General features: G+C 45.7%; 1 protein-coding gene across 5 annotated transcripts in view; it reads left to right on the plus strand.

Annotated features, from left to right (window-relative positions):
* Positions 1-24011, plus strand: part of LOC137358536 (cytoplasmic dynein 1 intermediate chain 2-like) — a 122227-nt gene that overhangs the window by 29785 nt on the left and 68431 nt on the right. For 4 of the 5 annotated variants that reach the window (XM_068024469.1, XM_068024470.1, XM_068024467.1 and 1 more), the window contains exon 4: positions 10069-10210. In XM_068024469.1, coding sequence (XP_067880570.1) covers positions 10069-10210 — 142 coding nt within the window. The remainder of the gene's footprint in view (positions 1-10068; positions 10211-24011) is intronic. The other variant, XM_068024468.1, reaches the window with a different exon arrangement.

Here is a 24011-nt window from a genome sequence, read left to right on the forward strand (position 1 = left end):
TATTTATTATTACAACACTAGATTACGCCATTCTTCACAAAGCAAGCAATAATCTTCTCAGTGACGCTCAGTTTGGGTTCTGCCAGGGCCACTCAGCACCTGACCTCATTACAGCCTTGGTTCAAACATGGACAAAAGAGCTGAACTCAAGAGGTGAGGTGAGAGTGACTGCCCTTGACATCAAGGCAGCATTTGACCGAGTATGGCATCAAGGAACCCTAGCAAAACTGAGGTCAATGGGAATCGGGGGAAGAACCTCCGCTGGTTGGAGTCATACCCAGCGCAAAGGAAGATGGTTGTGGTTGTTGGAGGTCAATCATCTGAGCTCCAGGACATCACTGCAGGCGTTCCTCAGGGTAGTGTCCTAGGCCCAACCATCTTCAGCTGCTTCATCAATGACCTTCCTTCAGTCATAAGGTCAGAAGTGGGGATGGTCACTGATGATTTCACAATGTTCAGCACCATTCGTGACTCCTCAGATACTGAAGCAGTCCGTGTAGAAATGCAGCAAGACCTGGACAATATCCAGGCTTGGGCTGTTAAGTGGCAAGTAACATTCACGCCACACAAGTGCCAGGCAATAACCATCTCCAACAACAGAGAATCTAATCATCTCCCTTTGACATTCAATGGCATTACCATCGCTGAATCCCCCACTATCAACATTCTAGGGACTACCATTGACCAGAAACTGAACTGGAGTAGCCATATAAATACCGTGGTTACAAGAGCAGGTCAGAGGCTAGGAATCCTGCGGCGAGTAACTCGTCTCCTGACTCCCCAAAGCCTGTCCACCATCTACAAGGCACAAGTCAGGAGTGTGATGGAATACTCTCCACTTGCCTGGATGGGTGCAGCTCCAACAATACTCAAGAAGCTCAACACCATCCAGGACAAAGCAGCCCGCTTGATTGGCACCCCATCTACAAACATTCACTCCCTCCACCACCGACGCACAGTGGCAGCAGTGTGTACCATCTACAAGATGCACTGCAGCAACGCACCAAGGCTCCTTAGACAGCACCATCCAAACCCGCGACCTCTTACCAACTAGAAGGGCAAGGGTAGCAAATGCATGGGAACACCACCACCTGCAAGTTCCCCTCCAAGTCACACACCATCCTGACTTGAAACTATATCGCCGTTCCTTCACTGTCACTGGGTCAAAATCCTGGAACTCCCTTCCTAACAGCACTGTGGGTGTACCTACCCCACATGGACTGCAGCGGTTCAAGAAGGCAGCTCACCACCACCTTCTCAAGGGCAATTAGGGATGGGCAATAAATGCTGGTCTGGCCAGCGACGCCCACATCGCATGAATGAATAAAAAAAATAAAATCTCGGTATGATTTCTTACAGTTGAAATTTGGATGCCAGCGAAGCCACAGTATCACTCTTTTTCATTGTTATCAAATGTTAAAGTATATTGTAACCTTATAATCTCTCACTTGCAATGGAACACAGCGCAGTGCCCGCACTCTGCTGGGCTATTGACTTATGCCATACACTGTTGAATCTGGGCATATGGCCAGCACACTGTTGCTACAGGATTGAGTTGTCATGGATATTTGGCAAAGTTCTAAGATAAAGCATCCTTTTGGATGTTAAGTTGAGGCCCTGTCTGCCAATTCAGGTAGATATTAAAGATCTCAGAACATCAGGGAAGTGGGAGTGTTTTCACTGTGTCCTGGCCAATACTCACCCCTCAGCCTGCCAAAAATAAATCAACTGAGCTTAATTTCTGGCCCGACTTAGATTGTGAGTGAAAAGGTGAGAACAGCCCAAACAAAAGGCACCAGAACAGGAACAGGAGGAGGCCATTCAGCCCCTGAGTCTCTTCTGCCATTCAGTTAGATCATGGCCTATCTGCATCTTAACTTAATTTACCCATCTTTGTTCCATATCCTTTTATAGCCTACCCAACAAAATATGCAATGAATGACATTGAAGTAGCTAGGAAAGAGGCTGAGAGAGATTTAGGAGGGTTAGTCAACTCAACACTTACAGACTTGGTCTTTCTGCCTTTCTTACCAATTCTTCTTCAGCTCCGGAATGGGTGGGGGTGGAAAGTTACCTGAAATTGCGTTCTTGCTGTTTGACAGGGGTGGATCCAGTTGGGGCAATGTACACCCACCCATGTATATTAATGTGGTGCAGGTGAGGGAAACACGGCATCCTGCTTGTTCCCATACCTGCTCAGTTTGACTGCTGGGCCTGACATCCAGAATTCAAATGTCTGTGGAGGGGGTCTCTGGGCATCAAGTGAAGAGGAAGGAGCCTCTGCAGTCTCGAGTATGGCTGTGTAGAGGCCTCATCACCAAAATTACATGTCTTCAGCTTGGCAGCTACCTCATTTCTTCCTCCCCCCCCCCCCACCAGCCCCAGCCCCAAATTGTATTAGGCCCTCGGAGTCGAATTTATTTTGGAGGCCGTCATTGTGAAGCTGTACAGTGCTCTACTCAGGCTGCAATCTTGAATACTGTGTCTGTTTCTCATCATCGAGGCACAAGTGAAACATTCAGGTTGTGGAAGTATTGCAGAGGAGGGCCATGAGGCTGACCCCTCGTGTCGTTGGCTTGAATCATGAGGAAAGGACTCCAACCTTGAAAGGAGGTCAATGCGAGGGTATATAGAGCTATGTACGTTACAGAGTAAGATAGTTAATGGTTAATCAAGAGAACTACTTCAACTTAAACCATAGCTATGAGACATGGGGATAAAGTGGTTAAAAAGCCAGTTCAGGACTGATGTCAGGAAGTACATCATACACTGACTAAATACCTGGTATAGGCTCTGGGTCGGGCAAGGGAGGCAATAATTATGGAATCATTCAAAATGCAATGAGATAGTGTGATGATGGGTTTCTATAGAAAAAAATTAGCTCGACTGGCCAGATGGCCCCTCTCATCTTTGCGAAAAGAGTATCTGAGTGACGGTATGTATAGATTGGAAGAGAACATCAAAAGCAGGAATTATAATGCAGTAACCCAAACTAAAAAGACCAAGAGAATAAGTGACATTTGTGGGCGGCACAGTGGCGCAGTGGTTAGCACCGCAGCCTCACAGCTCCAGAGACCCGGGTTCAATTCTGGGTACTGCCTGTGCGGAGTTTGCAAGTTCTCCCTGTGACCGCGTGGGTTTTCGCCGGGTGCTCCGGTTTCCTCCCACCGCCAAAGACTTGTAGGTGTTAGGTAAATTGGCTGTTGTAAATTGCCCCTAGTGTAGGTAGGTGGTAGGGAATATGGGATTACTGTAGGGTTAGTATAAATGGGTGGTTCTTGGTTGGCACAGACTCGGTGGGCCGAAGGGCCTGTTTCAGTGCTGTATCTCTAAATAAGTAAATAAATAAACATTTGAGGACAATCTTGGAGGATTGAAATAGCCCCTGGCAACTATTAAATTACTTGAATAAAATTTACAGTAAGGTAGTTTTTGTGTGAAATTATTGTGAGCTCTTTTCTCTAATATATATGTTTTCCTTGATCTTTTGGTGTCTGTACCGGAAAGCACTCCGATGAGCTTCTCTCAGGCTTTGCCTGTGCTGATCATGATCTAGTTGTTAGAAATATGTGAGGAATCTGGTGTGGCTCAGTTTCCTGTCTTTCCTCCTTATCACTTGGGTATTGCCTGGCTGCTGCTTGGCAATTCTTCTCAATTTCCAATGGAAAATGGATATGTGAGTTTGTGGTTGTGATATGTATTTTATTAATAAACTTCTAAGAAAAAAAGGCAGAAGTAATTTTAGGGGAGTGTACAAATTGAATGTGAGGGTACACCAGGGGCCCCGATAATAACAAGGAGATGGGGGGGTGGAGGTGATTTATTGGCCAGCAATCCCAGACGTATGGGTTTTCTGGAGGTCCTGCTGAATTTAACAGTAGGACATCTATTAAATTTTCTTGAATCCATTTTCTGGCTGGAGCCAGCCAATTTAAGAGGCTGACAGGCTGTTGGGCAGGTCGCCTGCAGCACTAGGCTGCAGCCTAGGGTCGGATATGGATGGGAGGCAGGGGTTTGATCACAGTGCTCTGATGGTAGGGATGGAAGCAGGTAAGGTTGGTGAGCTGGGGGTTGGTGGTGTGAGGGAAAAGCACTCCTACTCCTTCTGGCCCATAAGCAGTGCTGGAAAGGCATTTATCTGTCAGTCCCAGCCAGTTTCAACTCCCTGCAGCTGCTGGTTTTCCTGAGGCCCGGGAAATCCAGTTGGCCAGTTTTAAATCTGGAATATGGATAAAATCTTGGGCACACAGCCTCCTTAAAATATTTTTTAATGACTGACCTAGCTCCAGAGAGCAGGTTAGTCGTCCGCCTCCCAAGCCACCTCCGTTAAAATTAGATGTGGCCGTGTTGGAGGCAGGTTGGAGTCGAATTAAAAGAACATAAGAAATAGGAGCAGGAATACAGCCCCTTGAGGCTGCTCTGCCGTTCAGGATGATGGCTGTGTAAGACGAGCAGCATTCTCCCCACAATCACCATCAGCTGATAAAAGTGTAAAATTTCACTCAAAATTATTTTCTTTAGTTTTGAAGTTAAATATTCAACCCCTCAAGCCTGCTCCGCCATTCAATTAGATCATGGCCTCAACTGCACTTCCCTGTCTGCGCCCACCCCCCCCCCCCATAACCCTTGACTCCCTTGTAGATCAGAAATCTGTCTATCCCAGCCTTAAATATATTCAACCACGGAGCATCCACTATCCTCTGGCATGTAGGAATTCCAAAGATTTGGAATTCCAAAGGTTAATAGGCAAGATAAGGATTCGTGGAGTTGGGGGTGATATATTAGCATAGATAGAGGATTAGTTAACAGGCAGGAAGCAAAGAGTAGGCATAAATGGGGCATTTTCCAGTTGGCAGGCTGTAACTAGCGCAGTGTCACAAGGATCAGTGCTGGGCCTCAGCTATTTACAATCCATATTAATGACTTAGACGAAGAGACAGGCAGTACTGTTTCCAAGTTTGCTGATGATACAAAGGTAGGTGAAAATGCAAGCTGTGAGGCAGACACAGGGAGGATGCAAAGGGATATCGACAGGTTATATAAGGGGGCAGCAAGGTGGCAGATGGAGTGTAATTTGGGGAAGTGTGAGTTTATTCACTTTGGTCGTTAAGAATAGAAAAATGGAATATTTTTAAAAAGGAATGAAACTTGTCAATGTTGATGTACAGAGAGACTTGGGTGTACTCGTACATGAAACACAGAAAGTTAGCATGCAGGTACAGCAAGCAATTAGGAAGCTTAATGGCATGTTGTCCTTTATTGTAAGGGAATTGTTGTTACAATTGTACGGGCTTTGGTGGGACCACAACTGGAATACTGGGCTGGATTTTACCTTAGGTGGATGGGAATTCGCCACCGACTTTTCCCGCTTCCGCCTAGCCCGGGGATCCGTTCTGTATTTTACAGGTCCCCAGGCTTTAATTGTCCCGAGATGGGACTTCCACCCGCTTGAGGGAGGAAGTCCCGCCTTATTGAGCTGCCGGCCAATCAGTGGGCCAGCAGCTCATAGTCCCAGCAGCACCATGGGGAGCGGTGGCCACTGCTGGGACTGCAGCCCAGCCGACCAGATGGAGCCATGAGTAAAGGATAGACTGAGTAGCTTGGGATTATATTCATTGGAGTTCAGAAGAATGAGGGGGGATCTTATAGAAACATATAAAATCATGAAGGGAATAGATAAGATACAAGTGGAGAGGATGTTTCCACTGGCTGGTGAAGCTAGGACAAGAGGGCATAGCCTCAAGATTAGAGGGAGCAGATTTAGGACTGAATTAAGAAGGAACTTCTTCACCCAGAGGGTTGTTAATCTATGGAATTCCTTGCCCAGTGAAGTAGTTGACGCTTCTTCAGTAAACGTCTTTAAAGCTAAGGTAGATATCTTTTTGAACAATAAAGGAATTAAGGGATACGGTGGGAGCACGGGTAAGTGGATCTGAGTCCACGAAAAGATCAGCCATGATCTTATTGAATGGCGGAGGAGGCTCGAGGGGCCGGACGGCCTACTCCTGCTCCTAGTTCTTATGATCTTATAAAGGTAAGTTGGGCATGCCTCACCAGTGAGGTTGGTCCTTCCTTGGTGAGGCTGGAGTGGTCGTTTGGAGGGAGGGAGGCGACTTAGGACCCGGGAGTGGGTTGGGAGGCGGGGGAGGCCCTCTATCGGGCACCCTGTGCGGCCGTTAAGTGGCCACTTCAGGGCCTTGATTGGCCTCGGGTGGGCGGGCCGTTCTCCCCCCCACCGCCCGACCGCTGTAAAGTTGATTGGAGGTGGGAGCGGGGCGGGTAGGCCTCCTGGAGCCTCCTGCTCAATTTTACGCTGCCCCCACGCCACTGCTGAGGCAGCGTAAAATTCAGCCCATTGTGTGCAGTTTTGGTCTCCATATTTAAGGAAGGATATACCTGCACTGGAGGCAGTACAACGAAGATTTACTAAATTGGTCCCTGGGATGAGAGGGTTGTCCTGTGATGAGAGGCTGAGTAAACTGGGCCTGTATTCAATGGAGTTTAGAAGAATGAGAGATAATCTAATTGATAATCTAGTTACGGGCGGCACAGTGGCGCAGTGGTTAGCACCGCAGCCTCACAGCTCCAGCGACCCGGGTTCAGTTCTGGGTACTGTCTGTGCGGAGTTTGCAAGTTCTCCCTGTGTCTGCGTGGGCTTTCGCCGGGTGCTCCGGTTTCCTCCCATCTCCAAAAGACTTGCAAGTTGATAGGTAAATTGGCCATTATAAATTGTCACTAGTATAGGTAGGTGGTAGGGCATTATAGGGACAGGTGGGGATGTTTGGTAGGAATATGGGATTAGTGTAGGATTAGTATAAATGGGTGGTTGATGTTCGGCACAGACCCGGTGGGCCGAAGGGCCTGTTTCAGTGCTGCATCTCTAATCTAATCTAACTTGTCAGAAAATATTTGTTCAATGTCTCAGCCATTTTCTCGTTCCTCATGATAATTACTCCGGTCTCTGCTTCTAAGGGACCAACGTCTACTTTAGCTACTCTCTTTTTATATACTTGTAAAAGCTTACAGTCAGTTTTTATATTACTGGTTAGCTTACTCTCATTTTTTTTCCCTTCTTATCAACTTTTTGGTGCTCCTTTGCTGGTTTCTTAAACACTCCCAATCCTCAGACGTGCTACAGTTCTTTGCAACATTTTAAGCCTCTTCTTTTAATCTATTACTATCCTTAACTTCCTGAGTAAGCCACAGATGGATCTTTCTTGCTGAGTTTGTATTTTTCAATGGAATGTATTTTTGTTGAGCGTTGTGAATTGTTTCTTTAAATGTTTCCCACTGTTTATTTACTGTCATTCCTTTTAGTCTACTTACCCAATCAACCTTAGCCAGCTCTCTCCTCATATCTATGTAATTGGTTTTGTTGAAGCTTAAGATTCTTGATTGTGGTTGGAGTATGGCGCTTTCAAACTTCACATGGAATTTAATGGTATTATGATCACTGTTTCCCAGCAGATCTTTCACTATGAGATTACTAATTAACCCTGCCGTATTACACAATACTGAATCTAAAATAGCTTTATCCTAGTTGGTTCCACAATGTATTGCTCCAGGAAACTGTTACAGAACATTCCACAAGTTCATCTTATTGACCACCCTTGCCAATTTAATTGTCCCAGTCTATATGAAGATTAAATTCCTCCAGAATTATTACATTACCTTTGTTACAAGCTCCAATAATTCCTTGTTTAATGCTCTGTACAATGGTATAACTACTGTTAGGGGGCCGATAATCTACTCCCATCAGTGTTTTCTGATCCTTGCTATTCCTAATCTCCACCCATACTGATTCTACTTCATGATCTTCTGAGCCAAGGCCTTTTCTCACTCATGCCCTTATGTCATCCTTGACTATCAGGGCTACCCCTCCTGCTTTGCCATTCTGTCTTTTCGAAATATTGTGTACCGTGGAATATTTATTTCCCAACCTTGATCACCTTGTAAACAAGTCTCTGTAATGGCAATTAGATCTAAACCATTTATATCACCATTTGTGCCACTAGCTCATCCTACCTTATTGCGGATGCTTTGTGCATTCAATAAAGAACTTTTAATTTAATTGTTTTACTGCTGTTCCCTGCATGGACCTTATTCGCTGATGCACAATTACTGTTAAACTCTCTGTTCTTGCCTGTCTCACTTTGCTTGTCTTTACCCAAATCGCTAGACTGTTCTATTGCCTCGACTTTTCTCTTTGGCTTTCTAAACCTCACTTCACTTGACCCCTCCACCCCATGCCGCCATCCCCGCCCCAGTTAGTTTAGAGCCCTATCCATAGCCCTAGTTAAAAGATTTGCCAGGACACTGATCCCAGCCCGGTTTAAGTGCAGCCCATCCCAACTGAACAGCTCCCTCTTTCCCCAGTACTGGTGCCAGTGCCCCATAAATCAAAATCCCTTCCTGCCCACACCAGTCTTTGAGCTAGGTGTTTAATTCTCTAATCTGCTTGACCCTATGCCAATTGGTGCGCGGCTCAGGTAACAATCCAGAGATGATTACCTTGGACGTTCTGTGTTTTAATTTGGACCCTAACTCCTCAAACACTCTCAGGAGAACATCCTTCCTGGTTCTACCTATGTCGTCAGTTCCTACATGGACCATGACAACTGGATCAGCCCCTCCCACTCCCTGTTTGTCTCCAGCCATGAGGAAATGTCCTTAACCCTGGCACTGGGCAGGCAACAACCTTCAGAGCTCCCAGTTGCAGCTGCAGAGAACAGTATCTATCCCCCTGACAATACTGTCCCCTATCGCTACCACATTCTGGATTTTGCTCCCCTCACTTAAATGGCATCCTGCACCATGGTGCCATGGTCAGCTTGCTCATCCACCCTGCAGTCCTTGTTCTCATCCGCACTGGTAGCAAGTACCTCTTACCTGTTAGTCAAAGTCAAGAGCTGAAGCTCCTCCATTGCTACATCCTGGATCCCCGTACCTGCCTGACTCACAGAAACACCCTCTTAATACTGACCACTGACGAACTCTAAAGTTCGACTTAACCTACGGGATGTGACTGCCTCCTGGAACAGTGTCCAGGTAATTGTCCCCCTCCCTGATACTCTGCAGTGTCAGTAACTCAGGCTGCATCTCAGTAACTCTGAGCGAAGTTGCTCCTGCTACAGACACTTACCGCAGATATGGTTGTCTGGGATCACAATGCATTCCACGGATTCCCACATGTTGCAGTCATGACACATCACCATCCCTGCCATGCCTGTCTAACCTTATTTATTTAGCCTTATTTATTAAATTAGTCAATTAGTTATGGATTTCCTCAGCTAAAGGAATAGCAAGTTAGAAGACCCTAGCTTGCAGATAGAAGAACAATCAGCAGTTACTGGAGGTTGAACACAAAGGTAAAACAAAAGTAGCACCTCTTTCCCCACTTGCACCAAATTCCTGACGTAGCACTCAGTCCTTAAAGCACTCTGTCATCAGCTTATTCTGTGCTACCTCAGAGCAAAATGCAATGAGACTTAGATGAAACAAATTGCCTGAAAATTCAATGAGAAGCAATCATTTCAAACATTAATCCCATGATTATCTGTCAGGTGGATTGATTTTTCAGATTCAGTAGCGGAAGCCTATCAGATTATCAGCATGTACTCCTTGCCTATTATTGTCTGTGGAATTCACTACCCCAGACTGCGGTGGATGCCGGGACATTGAGTAAACTTAAGGAGGAGATAGACAGTCTTTTAATTAGTGAAGGGTTATGGAGAAGGGGCAGGAAAGTGGAGTTGAGGCCGAGATGAGATCAGCCATGATCGTATTGAATGGCGGAGCAGGCTGGAGGGGCTGAATGGCCTACTCTTGCTCCTAGTTCTTATGACCTTATGACCTATATTGTTTTGTGCAAGTTACCACTATTGGAACTGTCTTGACGAGCTTAGTATTACAATAAAAATTCTGCTTTGAACAGCCTTTTAACAAATGCTATTTTCTTCCTCCTTTGTGTGTTTTTGTTTTCATTCCTTTTTCTGTTTAATTTCTCCATAATGTTCTTATCTAACAATTCCATTTTATTTAATTTTAATTAATGAACATCGTTAATAGTGCAGCCGCTGCGGACAGTAACTGGAGACACCTGTTTGTTCAATTATTTAGTCCATTCACCTATTTCTCCATCGAACAAATCGCTGGGAACGCCAAGTGAGTCTGAGAGCCAGGAATCTGTGGAGGGCACAGTTGGAGCCCGGTAAGACAATTCTGAATTTTCGTCTTTTTTTTTGTTGGGTGCAGTTTTCCTTCCTTTTCAGGTTTTGTTTCAAACACTCACTACAGGCACCTTTTTATCAGTGGAATTTTCACACTTTGCCACACACACAGGAAATAACATTTTACTCTTGAGCGAAATTCAGTTACACTCTAAGTTGTGAAACAAGGGCCTAAATTGTTCACTTATCATGTGTTTTGACATGTTCATTGAATCTGATGAATCAGATGATGGACCAAGTTGAATGAAAACTTGGCAATAATTAGAATTATTTTGGATCAGCCTAGTACCTGTCTCCTGCTGTCAGAAGCATCAGGTAAATCAGGAGGTTATAGCTGGGCACTTAGAAAAACCCAAGGTGATCGGGAATAGTCAGCATGGTTTTGTGAAAGGGAAATCATGTTGAACCAATTTATTGGAGTTCTTTGAAGGAGTAACATGCGCTGTGGATAAAAGGGAGCCCGTTGACGTACTGTACTTGGATTTCCAGAAGGCATTTGACAGTGCCACATAAAATGTTATTGCACAAGGTGTACAGGGTAACATATTAGCATGGATAGAAGATTGGCTGTCTGGGAGAAAACAGAGTACGCATAAATGGGTCCTTTTCTGATTGGCAGGATGTGATGAGTGGCGTCCTGCAGGGGTCTGTGCTGGGGCCTCAATTTTTTACAATTTATATCAATGAGGGGAGCGATGACATGGTAGCTAAATTTGCAGATGACACAAAGATAGGTCGGAAAGTAAGTTGTGAAGAGGACATGAGGTTGCAGACCTATATAGCTAGGTTGAGTGAGTGGGCAAAAATCTGGCAAATGGAGTACAATGTGGGAAAATGTAAAGTTGTTCACTTTGGCAGGAAGAATTAAAAAGCAGACTATTTCTTAAATGGAGAACAACTGCAGAACTCTGAGGTGCAGAGGGATCTCGGTGTTCTAGTGCATGAGTCACAAAAAGTTAGTATGCAGGTACAGCAAGTAATAAAGAAGACTAATGGAATGCTACCCTTTATTACGAAAGGAATTGAAAAAACAAGTAAGGATGTTCTGCTTCGGTTATACAGGGCATTGGTGAGACCACGCCTAGAATACTGTGTGCAGTTTTGGTCCCCTTATTTAAGGAAGGATGTAAATGCATTGGAGGCAGTTCAGGGGAGGTTTACTAGATTGATACCTGGAATGAGCGGGTTGTCTTACGAGGAAAGGTTGGACAGACTGGGCTTGTTTTCACTGGAGTTTAGAAGAGTGAGGGGAGACTTGATTGAAGTTTATAAGATTCTGAACAGTCTTGGGAAGGTGAATGTGGAAAGGATGTTTCCTCTCGTGGGTGAATCCAGAACTAGGGGGCACTATTTTAAAATTAGGGGTCGCCTTTTGCCCTTTTAGGACAGAGACGAGGAGAAATTTTTTCTCTCAGAGGGTTGTGTGACTTTGGAACTCTGCCTCAGAAGGTGGTGGAGGTGAGGTCATTGAATATTTTTAAGGCGGAGGTAGATAGATTCTTGTTGGGAAAGGAAATTAAAGATTATCAGTTTAGTTTAGAGATACAGCACTGAAACAGGCCCTTCGGCCCACCGAGTCCGTGCCAACCATCAACCACCCATTTATACTAATCCTACACTAATCCCATATTCCTACCACATCCCCACCTGTTGCTATATTTCCCTACCACCTACCTATACTAGGGGCAATTTATAATGGCCAATTTACCTACCAACCTGCAAGTCTTTTGGCTAGAGGGAGGAAACCGGAGCACCCGGAGAAAACCCACGCAGACACAGGGAGAACTTGCAAACTCCACACAGGCAGTACCCAGAATTGAACCCGGGTCGCTGGAGCTGTGAGGCTGCGGTGCTAACCACTGCGCCACTGTGCCGCCCCACCACTGCGCCATCAGGGGTAGATGGAGTGTGGAATTTGAGACACAAACAGATCAGCCATGATCTTATTAAATGGTGGAGCAGGCTCGATGGGCTGAATGGCCTACTTCTGCTCCTAATTCGTGTGGACGTAAAATGCTCCGTGAACCAGCAATAAAACAAATGGGGTGGTAGGAAGTTGAGGAGAATGTACTTGCCAATTTGACTCACTCGAGCTTTGATACTGTTTCAGATGTTTTGTTTGATCTGATGCCCAGTCGACAAAATATGCATTCTTCTTTGGTCTGCATTGTCCACACACCTAGCCTAGATGATTTGGACAGACCATTTGCATTGTGTAAATGCCATGCTCCCAAATTGTATGAAGGCCAGGAGTCTTACACCATTGTGCTAGTTTGTTTCTACCCAATTAATGATTCTTTGCTCCTCGCAAAGGGCCTCTGGTCTCCAGAAAATAAATTAGTGGTGTCACCTTTTCAAAAGGTCTGACCTCATGTCACAGATTATTGATACTGTGTGCTAAGGGAAGAGTTTAGCTTCCATATCGCCATATGGGAACACAACTTGAAGTTTCTCTGGTTCAATTTCAAGTGACAAAGTTATCAGTACCTCAGCCTCTTCACAACAACCTAAGTTTTTGCCAAATGACTGTCCTGTTCACGAGGTATCTCTGAGCACCACATCTCCATGTGTATCTATTTCTAGTCGAATTTGTTCTTCAGAACTTCATGCCTGAGGTCTGCCAGCAGACTAGTCGTTGTCTTCTTCTTCTTGGCATTTCTTGGCGGATGAATATTTTGGGAAGGTTGTAGTCATCGGCTGCGCCGGTGGCTAGTCAAGCCTATCCGTGACCAGCAGCTTCTCCCACAGCGGGTACAAGTGAAGGTGTAGTCGCTGCTGGGGGCAATTGGATCTATCCTTCTCCTCCTCTTCTTTTTCATGCTGGTTCTTCGCTTAGTATCAAAGGTGTCTGTAGCCCTCCTGATGTAGCATCTCCAGGCATCACGATCTACGGCCTGTGCTTCCCACTGGTGATGGTCAATGTGGCACACAGAGAGGGACTTCTTCAGGGAGTCATTGAAACTTTTGCATGGAGCCCCTCTGTTCCTTTTACCCGTGGTCAGCTCTCCATACAACACGATCTTGGGCAGGCAACTGTCGTCCATCCAGGCAACGTAACCCACCCAACACAGTGGGCTTTGCAGGAGGATGGCCTCGATGCTGGTGATGTTGGCTGTTTCCAGGACTTCAATGTTTGCGATCCAGTCCTGCCAATGGATCTTGAGGATGCTGTGGAGGCAGCGTTGATGGAAGCACTCTGGAAGGTGTACATGACGGCGGTATAGGACCCATGACTTGGCGCCATACAGAAGGGCAGTGAGGACTATGGCTTTGTAAACTTTGGGTTTGGTCTGTGCTCTGAGGCTGTGGTTGTTCCAGACTCATTTGTAGAATTTGCCGAATGTACTGTTTGCTTTTGAGAGCCGATTGTCCACTTCCTTGTCTATGGTGGCATCAAATGAGATGACGCTCCCCAAATAGGTACATTGCTTGATGGCATTCAGCTCAGTTCCCTTGATGACAAGTCTTAGTTCTAACTGATTAGTGTGCCAAGTGGACTGCTCTTATTGCCAGTTTAGACCTGACCTCGTCCTCCCCAACCTGCCTGTCGCAGATACATCTGTCCATGACAGTATTGGTAGGAGTGACCACCACACAGTCTTCATGGATCGAAGACTCATCTTGACACTGAGGACACCCTCCATTGAGTTGTGTGGCACTACCACTGTGTTAAACGGGATAGATTTCGAACAGATCTAGCAGCTCAAAATTGGGCATCCATGAGGTGCTGTGGGTCATCAGCAGCAGCAGAATTGTATTCAGTCACAATCTGTAACCTCATGTCCCGGCATATCCCCCACTATACCATTAGCATCAAGCCAAGGGATCATGAAATAAAAACAAGAAGTGCTGGAAATATTCAGCAGGTCTGGCAGCATCTGTGGAGAGAGAAGCAGAGTTAATGTTTCAGGTCAGTGACCTTTCATCAGAACTGACAAATATTAGAAATGTAAAAGCTTTTAAGCAAGTAAAGCAGGAGGTGGAGCAAGAGATAACAAAAGAGAAGGTGTAGATAGGACAAGGTCACAGAAAATAACTGACCAGAAGGTCATGGAACAAAGGCAAACGGTATGTTAATGGTGTGCTGAAAGACAAAGCGTTAGTACAGAGAGGGTGTGAATTGACTGTAAAGCACAAAGTACTCCAAGCATAAACATTAAAAACTTGTTTTTTTAAAACAGAAACAGTGGGTAGGCACAGTTGAAACAAACTAAACAAACTAAAAAAACTAAAATAAAGTAACCAAATAAAAAAGAAAAAAGAAGAAAAAAAGAAAAAATAACTAAACATAAAAAGGGAGGGCCCGTCACGTTCTGAAATTATTGAATTCAATGTTCAGTCCGGCAGGTTGTAGTGTGCCTAATTGGTAAATGAGATGCTGTTCCTCGAGCTTGCATTGATGTTCGCTGGAACACTACAGCAATCCCAGGACAGATATGTGGGCATGAGACCGGAGGGTGCAGGGGTGTGTTGAAATGTTGAAAAGCCAAGGGATCAAACCTGGTTCAATGTGGAATGCAAGAGGGCATGCCAGGAGGAGCAACTGGCGTACCAAAAATGAGGTGCAAACCTGGAGAAGCTACAACATAGGACTGCATACATGCTAAACAGCATAAGCAGCATGCGATAGAGCTAAGTAATCCCACAACCAACAGATCAGATCAAAGCTCTGCAGTCCTGCGACATCCAGTCGTGAATGGTGGTGGACAAGTAAACAACTAACTGGAGGAGGAGGCTCCACGAACATCCCCATCCTCTACGATGGCGGAGCCCAGCATATCAGTGCAAAAGACAAGGCTGAAGCACTTGTAACCATTTTCAGCCAGAAATGCTGAGTGGATGATGCATCTCGGCCTCCTCCTGAGGTCCCCAGCATCACAGATGCCAGACTTCAACAAATTTTCATTCAATCCACGTAATATCAAGAAATGGCTGATCGCACTGGATACTGCAAAGTCTACGGCCCCTGACAACATCCCGGCTGTAGTACTGAAGACCTGTGCTCCAGAACTGGCTGCGCCCCCTAGCCAAGCTGTTCCAGTACGGCTACAACACTGGCATCTACCCTGCAATGTGGAAAATTGCCCAGGTATGTCCTGTACACAAAAAAGCAGGACAAGTCCAACCCGGCCAATTACCACCCTATCAGCAATAACCTGCTCACTGGTGTCATCAACAGTGCCATCAAGCGGCACTTGCTTAGCAATAACCTGCTCAGTGACGCTCAGTTTGGGTTCCGCCAGGGCCACTCAGCTCCTGACCTCATTACAGCCTTGGTCCAAACACGGACAAAAGAGCTAAACTCCAGAGGTGAGGTGAGAGTGACTGCCCTTGCCATTAAGCCAGCATTTGACCGAGTGTAGCATCAAGGAGCCCGAATAAAACTGAAGTCAATGGGAATCAAGGGAAAACTCTCCACTGGCTGGGGTCATACCTAGCGCAAAGGAAGATGGTTGTGGTTGTTGGAGGCCAATCATCTGAGCTCCAGGACATCACTGCAGGAGTTCCTGAGGATAGTTCCTAGGCCCAACCATCTTCTGCTGCTTCATCAGTGACCTCCATTATAAGGTCAGAAGTCGGGATGTTCGCTGATAATTGCACAGCAACTCCTCATTTACTGAAGCAGTCCATGCCCGCATGCAGCAAGACTTGGACAATATTCAGGCTTGGGCTGATAAGTGGCAAGTAACAATCACGCCACAGAAGTGCCAGACAATGACCATCTCCAACAAGAGAGAATCTAACCATCTCCCCTTGACATTCAACAGCATCACCAGCACAGAAATTTTTAAAAATTCATACATGAAATGTGGGCATCACTGGCTAAGCCAACATTTATTACCCATATCTAATTGCCCTTGAAAAGGTGGTGGTGAGCCGTTTTCTTGAACCACTGCAGCCCTTGTGGTGTAGTTACACCCACAGTGAATCTTATTCAACTTTTCTGTAGCGGTTTAGTACAACTGAGTGGCTTGCTAGGCAATTTCAAAGGACAGTTAAGAGTCAACCACATTGCTGTGGGTCTGGAGTCACATGTAGGCCAGACCGGGTTAGGATAGCAGATTTCCTTCCCTCAAGGACATTAGTGAACCAGATGGATTTTTACAACAATGGTTTCATGATCAGTATTACTGAGACTAGCTTTCTATTCCAGATTAATTCATTCATTGAATTTAAATACTCCCAGCTGTCATGGTGGAATTTGAATTCATGCCTCTGGAGTATTATTCCAGACCACTGGATTACTAGTCCAGTTCTTTTGGGCCTCCTTATCTCAAGAGACAATGGATACGCGCCTGGAGGTGGTCAGTGGTTTGTGAAGCAGCGCCTGGAGTGGCTATAAAGGCCAATTCTAGAGTGACAGGCTCTTCCACAGGTGCTGCAGAGAAATTTGTTTGTCGGGGCTGTTGCACAGTTGGCTCTCCCCTTGCGCCTCAGTCTTTTTTCCTGCCAACTACTAAGTCTCTTCGACTCGCCACAATTTAGCCCTGTCTTTATGGCTGCCCGCCAGCTCTGGCGAACGCTGGCAACTGACTCCCACGACTTGTGATCATTGTCACACGATTTCATGTCGCGTTTGCAGACGTCTTTATAGCGGAGACATGGACGGCCGGTGGGTCTGATACCAGTGGCGAGCTCGCTGTACAATGTGTCTTTGGGGATCCTGCCATCTTCCATGCGGCTCACATGGCCAAGCCATCTCAAGCGCCGCTGACTCAGTAGTGTGTATAAGCTGGGGGTGTTGGCCGCTTCAAGGACTTCTGTGTTGGAGATATAGTCCTGCCACCTGATACCAAGTATTCTCCGAAGGCAGCGAAGATGGAATGAATTGAGACGTCGCTCTTGGCTGGCATACGTTGTCCAGGCCTCGCTGCCATAGAGCAAGGTACTGAGGACACAGGTCTGATACACTCGGACTTTTGTGTTCCGTGTCAGTGCGCCATTTTCCCACACACTCTTGGCCAGTCTGGACATAGCAGTGGAAGCCTTACCCATGCGCTTGTTGATTTCTGCATCTAGAGACAGGTTACTGGTGATAGTTGAGCCTAGGTAGGTGAACTCTTGAACCACTTCCAGAGCGTGGTCGCCAATATTGATGGATGGAGCAGTAACTAGTCCAGTAATGTTACCACTATGGTACCATTCACCATCAACATCCTGGGGGTCACCATTGACCAGAAACATAACTGGACCAGCCATATAAATACTGTGGCTACAAGAGCAGGTCAGAGGCTGGGAGTTCTGAGTAACTGATCTCCTGACTCCCCAAAACCTGTCCACCATCTGTAAGACACAAGTCAGGAGTGTGATGGAATACTCTCCACTTGCCTGGTTGAGTGTAGCTCCAACAACAGTCAGGAAGCTCAACACCATCCAGGACAAAGCAGCCCGCTTGATTGGCATCCCATCTACAAACATTCACTCCCTCCACCACCGACACACAGTGGCAGCAGTGTGTACCATCTACAAGATGCACAGCAGCAACGCACCAAGGCTCCTTAGACAGCATCTTCCAAACCCATGACCTCTACCACATAGAAGGACAAGGGCAGCGGATACATGGGAACACCACCACCTGCAGGTTCCCCTCCAAGTCACACACCATCCTGACTTGGAACTATATCACCGTTCCTTCACTGTCACTGGGTCAAAATCCTGGAACTCCCTTCCTAACAGCACTGTGGGTGTACCTACCCCACATGGACTGTAGCGGTTCAAGAAGGCAGCTCACCACGACCTTCTCAAGGGCAATTAGGGATGGGTAATAAATGTTCATGTTGCCGGCGACGTCTGCATCCCATGACCAAATAAAAAGTACTTGGGCTTTATATGAGGTGAAAGTTGGAGCCAGCTACCGATTGCTCATCCCATGATTTGCCCAAAGACCATCAAGCTAATCTCTACTCTTATGGTGTGTGGAGAATACATAGCATTAAAGACTTAGCTCATCGTCAGGGTGTCCCAAAGCACTTCTCATCGAATTAATTAATTTTGAAGTGTTAATCTTTGTTTTTAATGTAGGAAAAACAAAAGCCAATTTGTACGTAGCAAGGTCCCACAAACGGAACTGCGATAAATGACCAGCTAATCTGTTTTCCTGGTTTTAGTTCAGGCAGGAATTTTGGCAAGGAAACTTGAGAGAACTCCCTGCTCCTCCTCAAGCAATGTAATGGGACTTTTATATCCACCTGAAGATTCAGACTCTGTTTAATATCTCATCAAAGAAGGTGGTATCTCTGACAATGCAGTACTCACTCAGTATTGCACTGGAACATCAGCTCAAGACCTGCAGTGGGGCTTGAACCCAGACTCAGGGCAGGGGTGTTTCCAACTCAGCCAAATCTGTCTTTCCGCTAAGCATTCCAAAGTTCGTACCCAAAGCTTTAACAGATTTTGTACTCAAGCATCTGAAGATTACAGTGGTATTTGCAGGGGGGTGGGATACAGAGTGGAGTTACAGTAGGGGGTGATAGTCAAATATAGAAGAGGAATTGAGTCAGTCTGGAAGGCAGAGCAAACATAGTCCTGTTAAGGCGCAAGCGAATAATGCAAGGCTGGATTGCATCTATTTTAACGCAAGGAGTCTTACTCGTACGGCAGATGAATTGAGGGCATTGATTAACACATGGGAATATGATATTATGGCTATCACAGAGACATGGTTGATGGAAGGGCAGGACTGGCAGCTCAATATTCCAAGGTACAGAATCTTCAGGCGTGACAGGGGAGGGGATAAAAGAGGAGGTGGCATTGCACTGTTGATCAAGGAGTCAATTACTGCAGTAAGGAGGGATGATATCTCAGAAGGTTCCTCAAATAAGGCCATATGAGTAGAACTTAAAACCAAAAAGGGGGCAATCACTTGGCTGGGAGTGTACTAAAGGCCTCCAAACAGTCAGGGAGAGATAGAGGAGCAGATATGTAGACAAATCTCAGAGGTGTAAAAATAATAAGGTAATAATAGTAGGGGATTTCAATGTCCCCAATATCAACTGGGATAGTCTTAGTGCAAAAGGCTTAAAGGGAGCAGAATTCTTAAAGTGCATACAGGAGAGCTTTTTGAGCAAGCACGTAGAAAGTCCGACAAGAGAAGGGGCGGTACTGGACCTAATCGTGGGGAATGAAACCGGACAAGTGATAGAAGTGTCAGTGGGGGGACATTCCGGGGATTTAAGGTAGTTATGGAAAAGGACAAAGAGGGACCGGAAATAAAAGTACTGAGTTGGGGGAAGGCCAATTTCAATCTGATAAAACAGGATCTGGCTAAAGTGGACTGGGAGCAGCTACTTGTAGGAAAGTCTACAGCGGACCAGTGGGAGTCATTCAAAAAGGAAATAGTGAGAGTTCAGGGCCAACATGTTCCTATAAAGGTGAAGGGTAGGACCAACAAGTCCCAGGAACCCTGGATGTCAAGGGATATAGAGGATTGAATAAGGGAAAAAAAAGAGGCTTATGGCAGATTCAAAGCACTGAAAACAGCGGAGGCCCAAGAGGAGTATAGAAAATGTAGGGAGGTACTTAAAAAGTAATTAGGAGAGTCAAGAGGGGACATGAAAAAACATTGGCGGGCAAAATAAAGGAAAATCCTAAGGCGTTTTACAAGTATATTAAGGGCAAGAGGATAACCAGGGAAAGAGTGGGGCCCATTAGGGACCAAAGTTGCAATGTGTGTGTGAAGCCGGAGGACATAGGTGAGGTTTTAAACGATTACTTTCATCTGTGTTCATTATGGAGAAGGACAGTGTAGGTGTAGAGATAAGGGAGGGGGATTGTGATATACTTGAACATATTAGCATTGAAAGGGAGGAAGTATTAGCTGTTTTAGCAGGCTTAAAAGTGGGTAAATCCTAAGGCCCAGATGAGATGTATCCCAGGCTGTTATGTGAGGCAAGGGAGGAGATAGCAGGGGCTCTGACACAAATTTTCAATTCCGCTCTGGCCACAGGAGAGGTACCAGAGGACTGGAGGACAGCAAATGTGGTACCATTATTCAAGAAGGGTAGCAAGGATAAACCAGGTAATTACAGGCCAGTGAATCTAACATCAGTGGTCGGGAAACTATTGGAAAAAATTCTGAGGGACAGGATTAATCTCCACTTGGAGGGGCAGGGGTTAATCAGGGATAGTCAGCATAGCTTTGTCAGGGGGAGATTGTGTCTAACAAACTTGATTGAATTTTTTGAGGCGACTAGATGTGTAGATGAGGGTAAGGCAGTTGATGTAGTCTACATGGACTTCAGTTAGGCTTTTGATAAGGTCCCGCATGGGAGATTGGTTAAGAAGCTAAGAGCCCATGGGATCCAGGGCAATTTGGCAAATTGGATCCAAAATTGGCTCAGTGACAGGAGGCAGAGGGTGATGGTTGAGGGTTGTTTTTGCGAGTGGAAGCCTGTGACTAGTGGTGTACCGCAGGGATCAGTGCTGGGACCCTTGCTGTTTGTAGTGTACATTAATGATTTAGGCATGAATATAAGAGGTACGATCAGTAAGTTCGCAGAGGACACGAAAATTGGTGGTGTCGTAAATAGTGAGGAGGACAGCCTGATATTACAGGACGATATAGATGGGCTGGTAAGATGGGCAGAGCAGAGGCAAATGGAATTTAATCCTGGGAAGTGTGAGGTGATGCATTTTGGGAGGAGCAACAAGGCAAGGGAATGTACAATGGATGATCGGACCTTAGGAAGTACAGAAGGTCAGAAGGACCTTGGTGTTCTTGTCCATAGAGGAGTTTGCAAGTTCTCCCTGTGTCTGCGTGGGTTTCCTCCGGGTGCTCCGGTTTCCTCCCACATGCCAAAAGACTTGCAGGGTGATAGGTTAATTGGCCATTATAAATTGCCCCTAGTATAGGTAGGTGGTAGGGAAATATAGGAACAGGTGGGGATGTGGTAGGAATATGGAATTAGGGTAGGATTAGTATAAGTGGGTGGTTGATGGTCGGCACAGACTCGGTGGGCCGAAGGGCCTGTTTCAGTGCTGTATCTCTTAAAAAAAAAATCACTGAAGGCAGCAGCACAGGTAGATAAGGTGGTTTGGAAGGCATATGGGATACCTGCTTTTATTCACTGAGGCATAGAATATAAGAGCAGGGAGGTTATGATGGAGCTGTATAAAACACTAGTTAGGCCACAGCTGGAGTACTGTGTACAGTTCTGGTCGCCACACTATAGGAAGGATGTGATTGCATTGGAGAGGGTGCAGAGGAGATTCACCAGTATGTTGCCTGGGCTGGAGCATTTCAGCTATGAAGAGAGACGGAAAAGGCGAAGGTTGTTTTCCTTGGAGCAGAGAAGGCTGAGAGGGGACCTGATTGAGGTATACAAAATTATGAGGGGCATTGATAGGATAGATCGGAAGAAACTTTTTCCCTTAGCAGAGGGATCAATAACCAGGGGGCATAGATTTAAGGTAAGGGGCAGGAGGTTTAGCGGGGATTTGAGGAAAATGTTTTTTACCCAGAGGGTGGTTGGAATCTGGAACACACTGCCTGAAAGAGGTGGTAGAGGCAGTAACCCTCACAATATTTAATAAGTATTTAGATGAGCACTTGAAACGCCATAACATACAAGGCTACGGGCCAAGTGCTGGAAAATGGGACTAGAATAGATAGGTGTTTGATGGCCGGCACAGACACGATGGGCCGAAGAGCCTGTTTCTGTGCTGTATGACTCTATGACTCTATATCTATTGGCATGTTTGCTATCACTGAATTTACACTTTTCAGATTTTGCAGTGTTCTCTATCAACGCTCTTTTATATGGAGGGACATTGACCAGTTTTATAACTGAGTTGTTTACTACCTCAAGTAATTAGGCACAACTCCAAAATTGCAGATCATAAGGTCCAGACTCAGTGTGCATTTGTAGCTCAAAAACACTTCCATTGGGTGCATTTCATCCATTTTTCTGTTGGGCTGCTGAATGGTGATAATGAAAAAAGGAAAATGGCAGGCATGCTGAACATCCCAAGGAAGCTGTTATTGAATCAGGGACAGGGACTGAACGAAATTAACATAAGCAAGCTAGCAGCAATTGTTAAAATAATGAAAGAGCAGCAAATCCCTCGGACTCGATGGTTTCCATCACAGGATTTTAAAGGAAGTAGATGAGAACATTGCAGATACCCTAAATATAATCTTCCAACATTCTCCTGATGCAGGAACCTTTCCTATAGATTGGAAATCTGCACGTGTCACTCTGCTATTTAAGAAAGGTGAGAGAGGGAAACCAGGGAATTATAGACCAGTTAGCCTAACATCTTTTGTCGGGAAATTGCTAGAGTCAATAATTAAGGATAGGGTGACTGAACACTTGGAAAATTTTCAGCTGATCAGAGAGAGTCAGCATGGATTTGTAAAGGGTTGGTCATGCCTGATGAATCTGAATGAATCTTTTGAAAAGGTGACTGAAGTATTGGGCAGTGGAATGTCTATGGATGTTATTTATATGGACTTGCAGAAGACATTTGATAAAGTTCCTCATAAGATACTATCAGCTAAAGTTGAAGCTCATGAAATTGAAGGCAAATTATTGACTTGGTCAGGAAGTTGGCTGAATAGAAGGAGACAGAGAGTAGGGATAATGGGCAGGTACTCTAATTGACAGGATATGACTGGTGTTATCAAACAAGGATCTGTGTTAACGCCTCAACTATTTACCCTATTTATTAACAACTTAAATGATCCAATAGAAAGCCACATATCCAAATTTGTCAATGACACAAATATAGGCAGCATTGTAAGCAGTGTAGATGGAAGCATAAAAATACAAAGAGATATTGACAGAATGGGAGGAATTTTAAAAACTTAGTCCCTGCCAAAACGGTCGAGAACTCATTGGACTCTCCAGAGGTGGCTCTTCAACTGAGCCGCAGCACTAGCATCCCGCTTCCGGGTTCTGCCAACTGGTCAGCGAGGGTGGGCGGTATGACACGCTGAATCTGTCAAATGAAGGATTTCTAATTACAGGGACCCCAGCTTGGGTTACAAGGGCTTCCCTGCGGGTGGATTCCTGAGGCTGCAGCAACCACAGGAATGGAGAGGAGGCCTGGGAAGCCTACTCCCCTCCCAGGTCTCTCTCTATTACCTGGAGCTCCTGCTGCGAGATCTGAGGGGCTGCAGTGAGGTGAGTGCTTCCATGGATGGAAGAGGAGAACTTCGCCAACCAAGCAGGCGTGGATAGAAGTGACCGTGGAAGTCAGCAGCAGGAGTGTGCTCTCTCCAACCTGGAGACAGTGGCCGAGGAGGATCCAGTACCTCAGGAGGGCTTGACAGGTGCCAAGCCCCACCCTCTGACTTGCCCATCATTATCCTGCACAGCACTCCTCAGACCAACACACCTTGGAGCTTCACTCATTCCTCTCGCTCCAGGCACCTCACATCGCCATCTGAACAACCAACAGGAGCCCAAGGAGCAGTAGGACCGGAGGTATGAAATAGCGTGCCAAAACCCGTGTGGGAGTGAGACAGAGGAGCGGAGCCCGAGGAGCCGGAAAAAAAAAAATCAAAAAGTGACATCAGAGTGACGTCACATTGAACAGTGAGAGCAGGGAAACAGAGAGCAGCTGGGGTCAGTCAGTCTTTGAAGCTTTTAATTTAATTTAATTGAAATCAACATAGAGTAAGACTTGATTGATTTGTAAGTATATAAATTAAAGACTAAAGCGGATTCAAAAAAATTAAAGACCAGTCGGAAATTTAAATAACAAATTAAAATCTAATTAAATAAAATAGAGATGCAGGGCCAGGCGATGTTTTGTACCTGCATGATGTGGGGGCTGGTG

Source organism: Heterodontus francisci, chromosome X, assembly GCF_036365525.1.
Source record: "Heterodontus francisci isolate sHetFra1 chromosome X, sHetFra1.hap1, whole genome shotgun sequence".
Lineage (NCBI taxonomy): Eukaryota > Metazoa > Chordata > Chondrichthyes > Heterodontiformes > Heterodontidae > Heterodontus > Heterodontus francisci.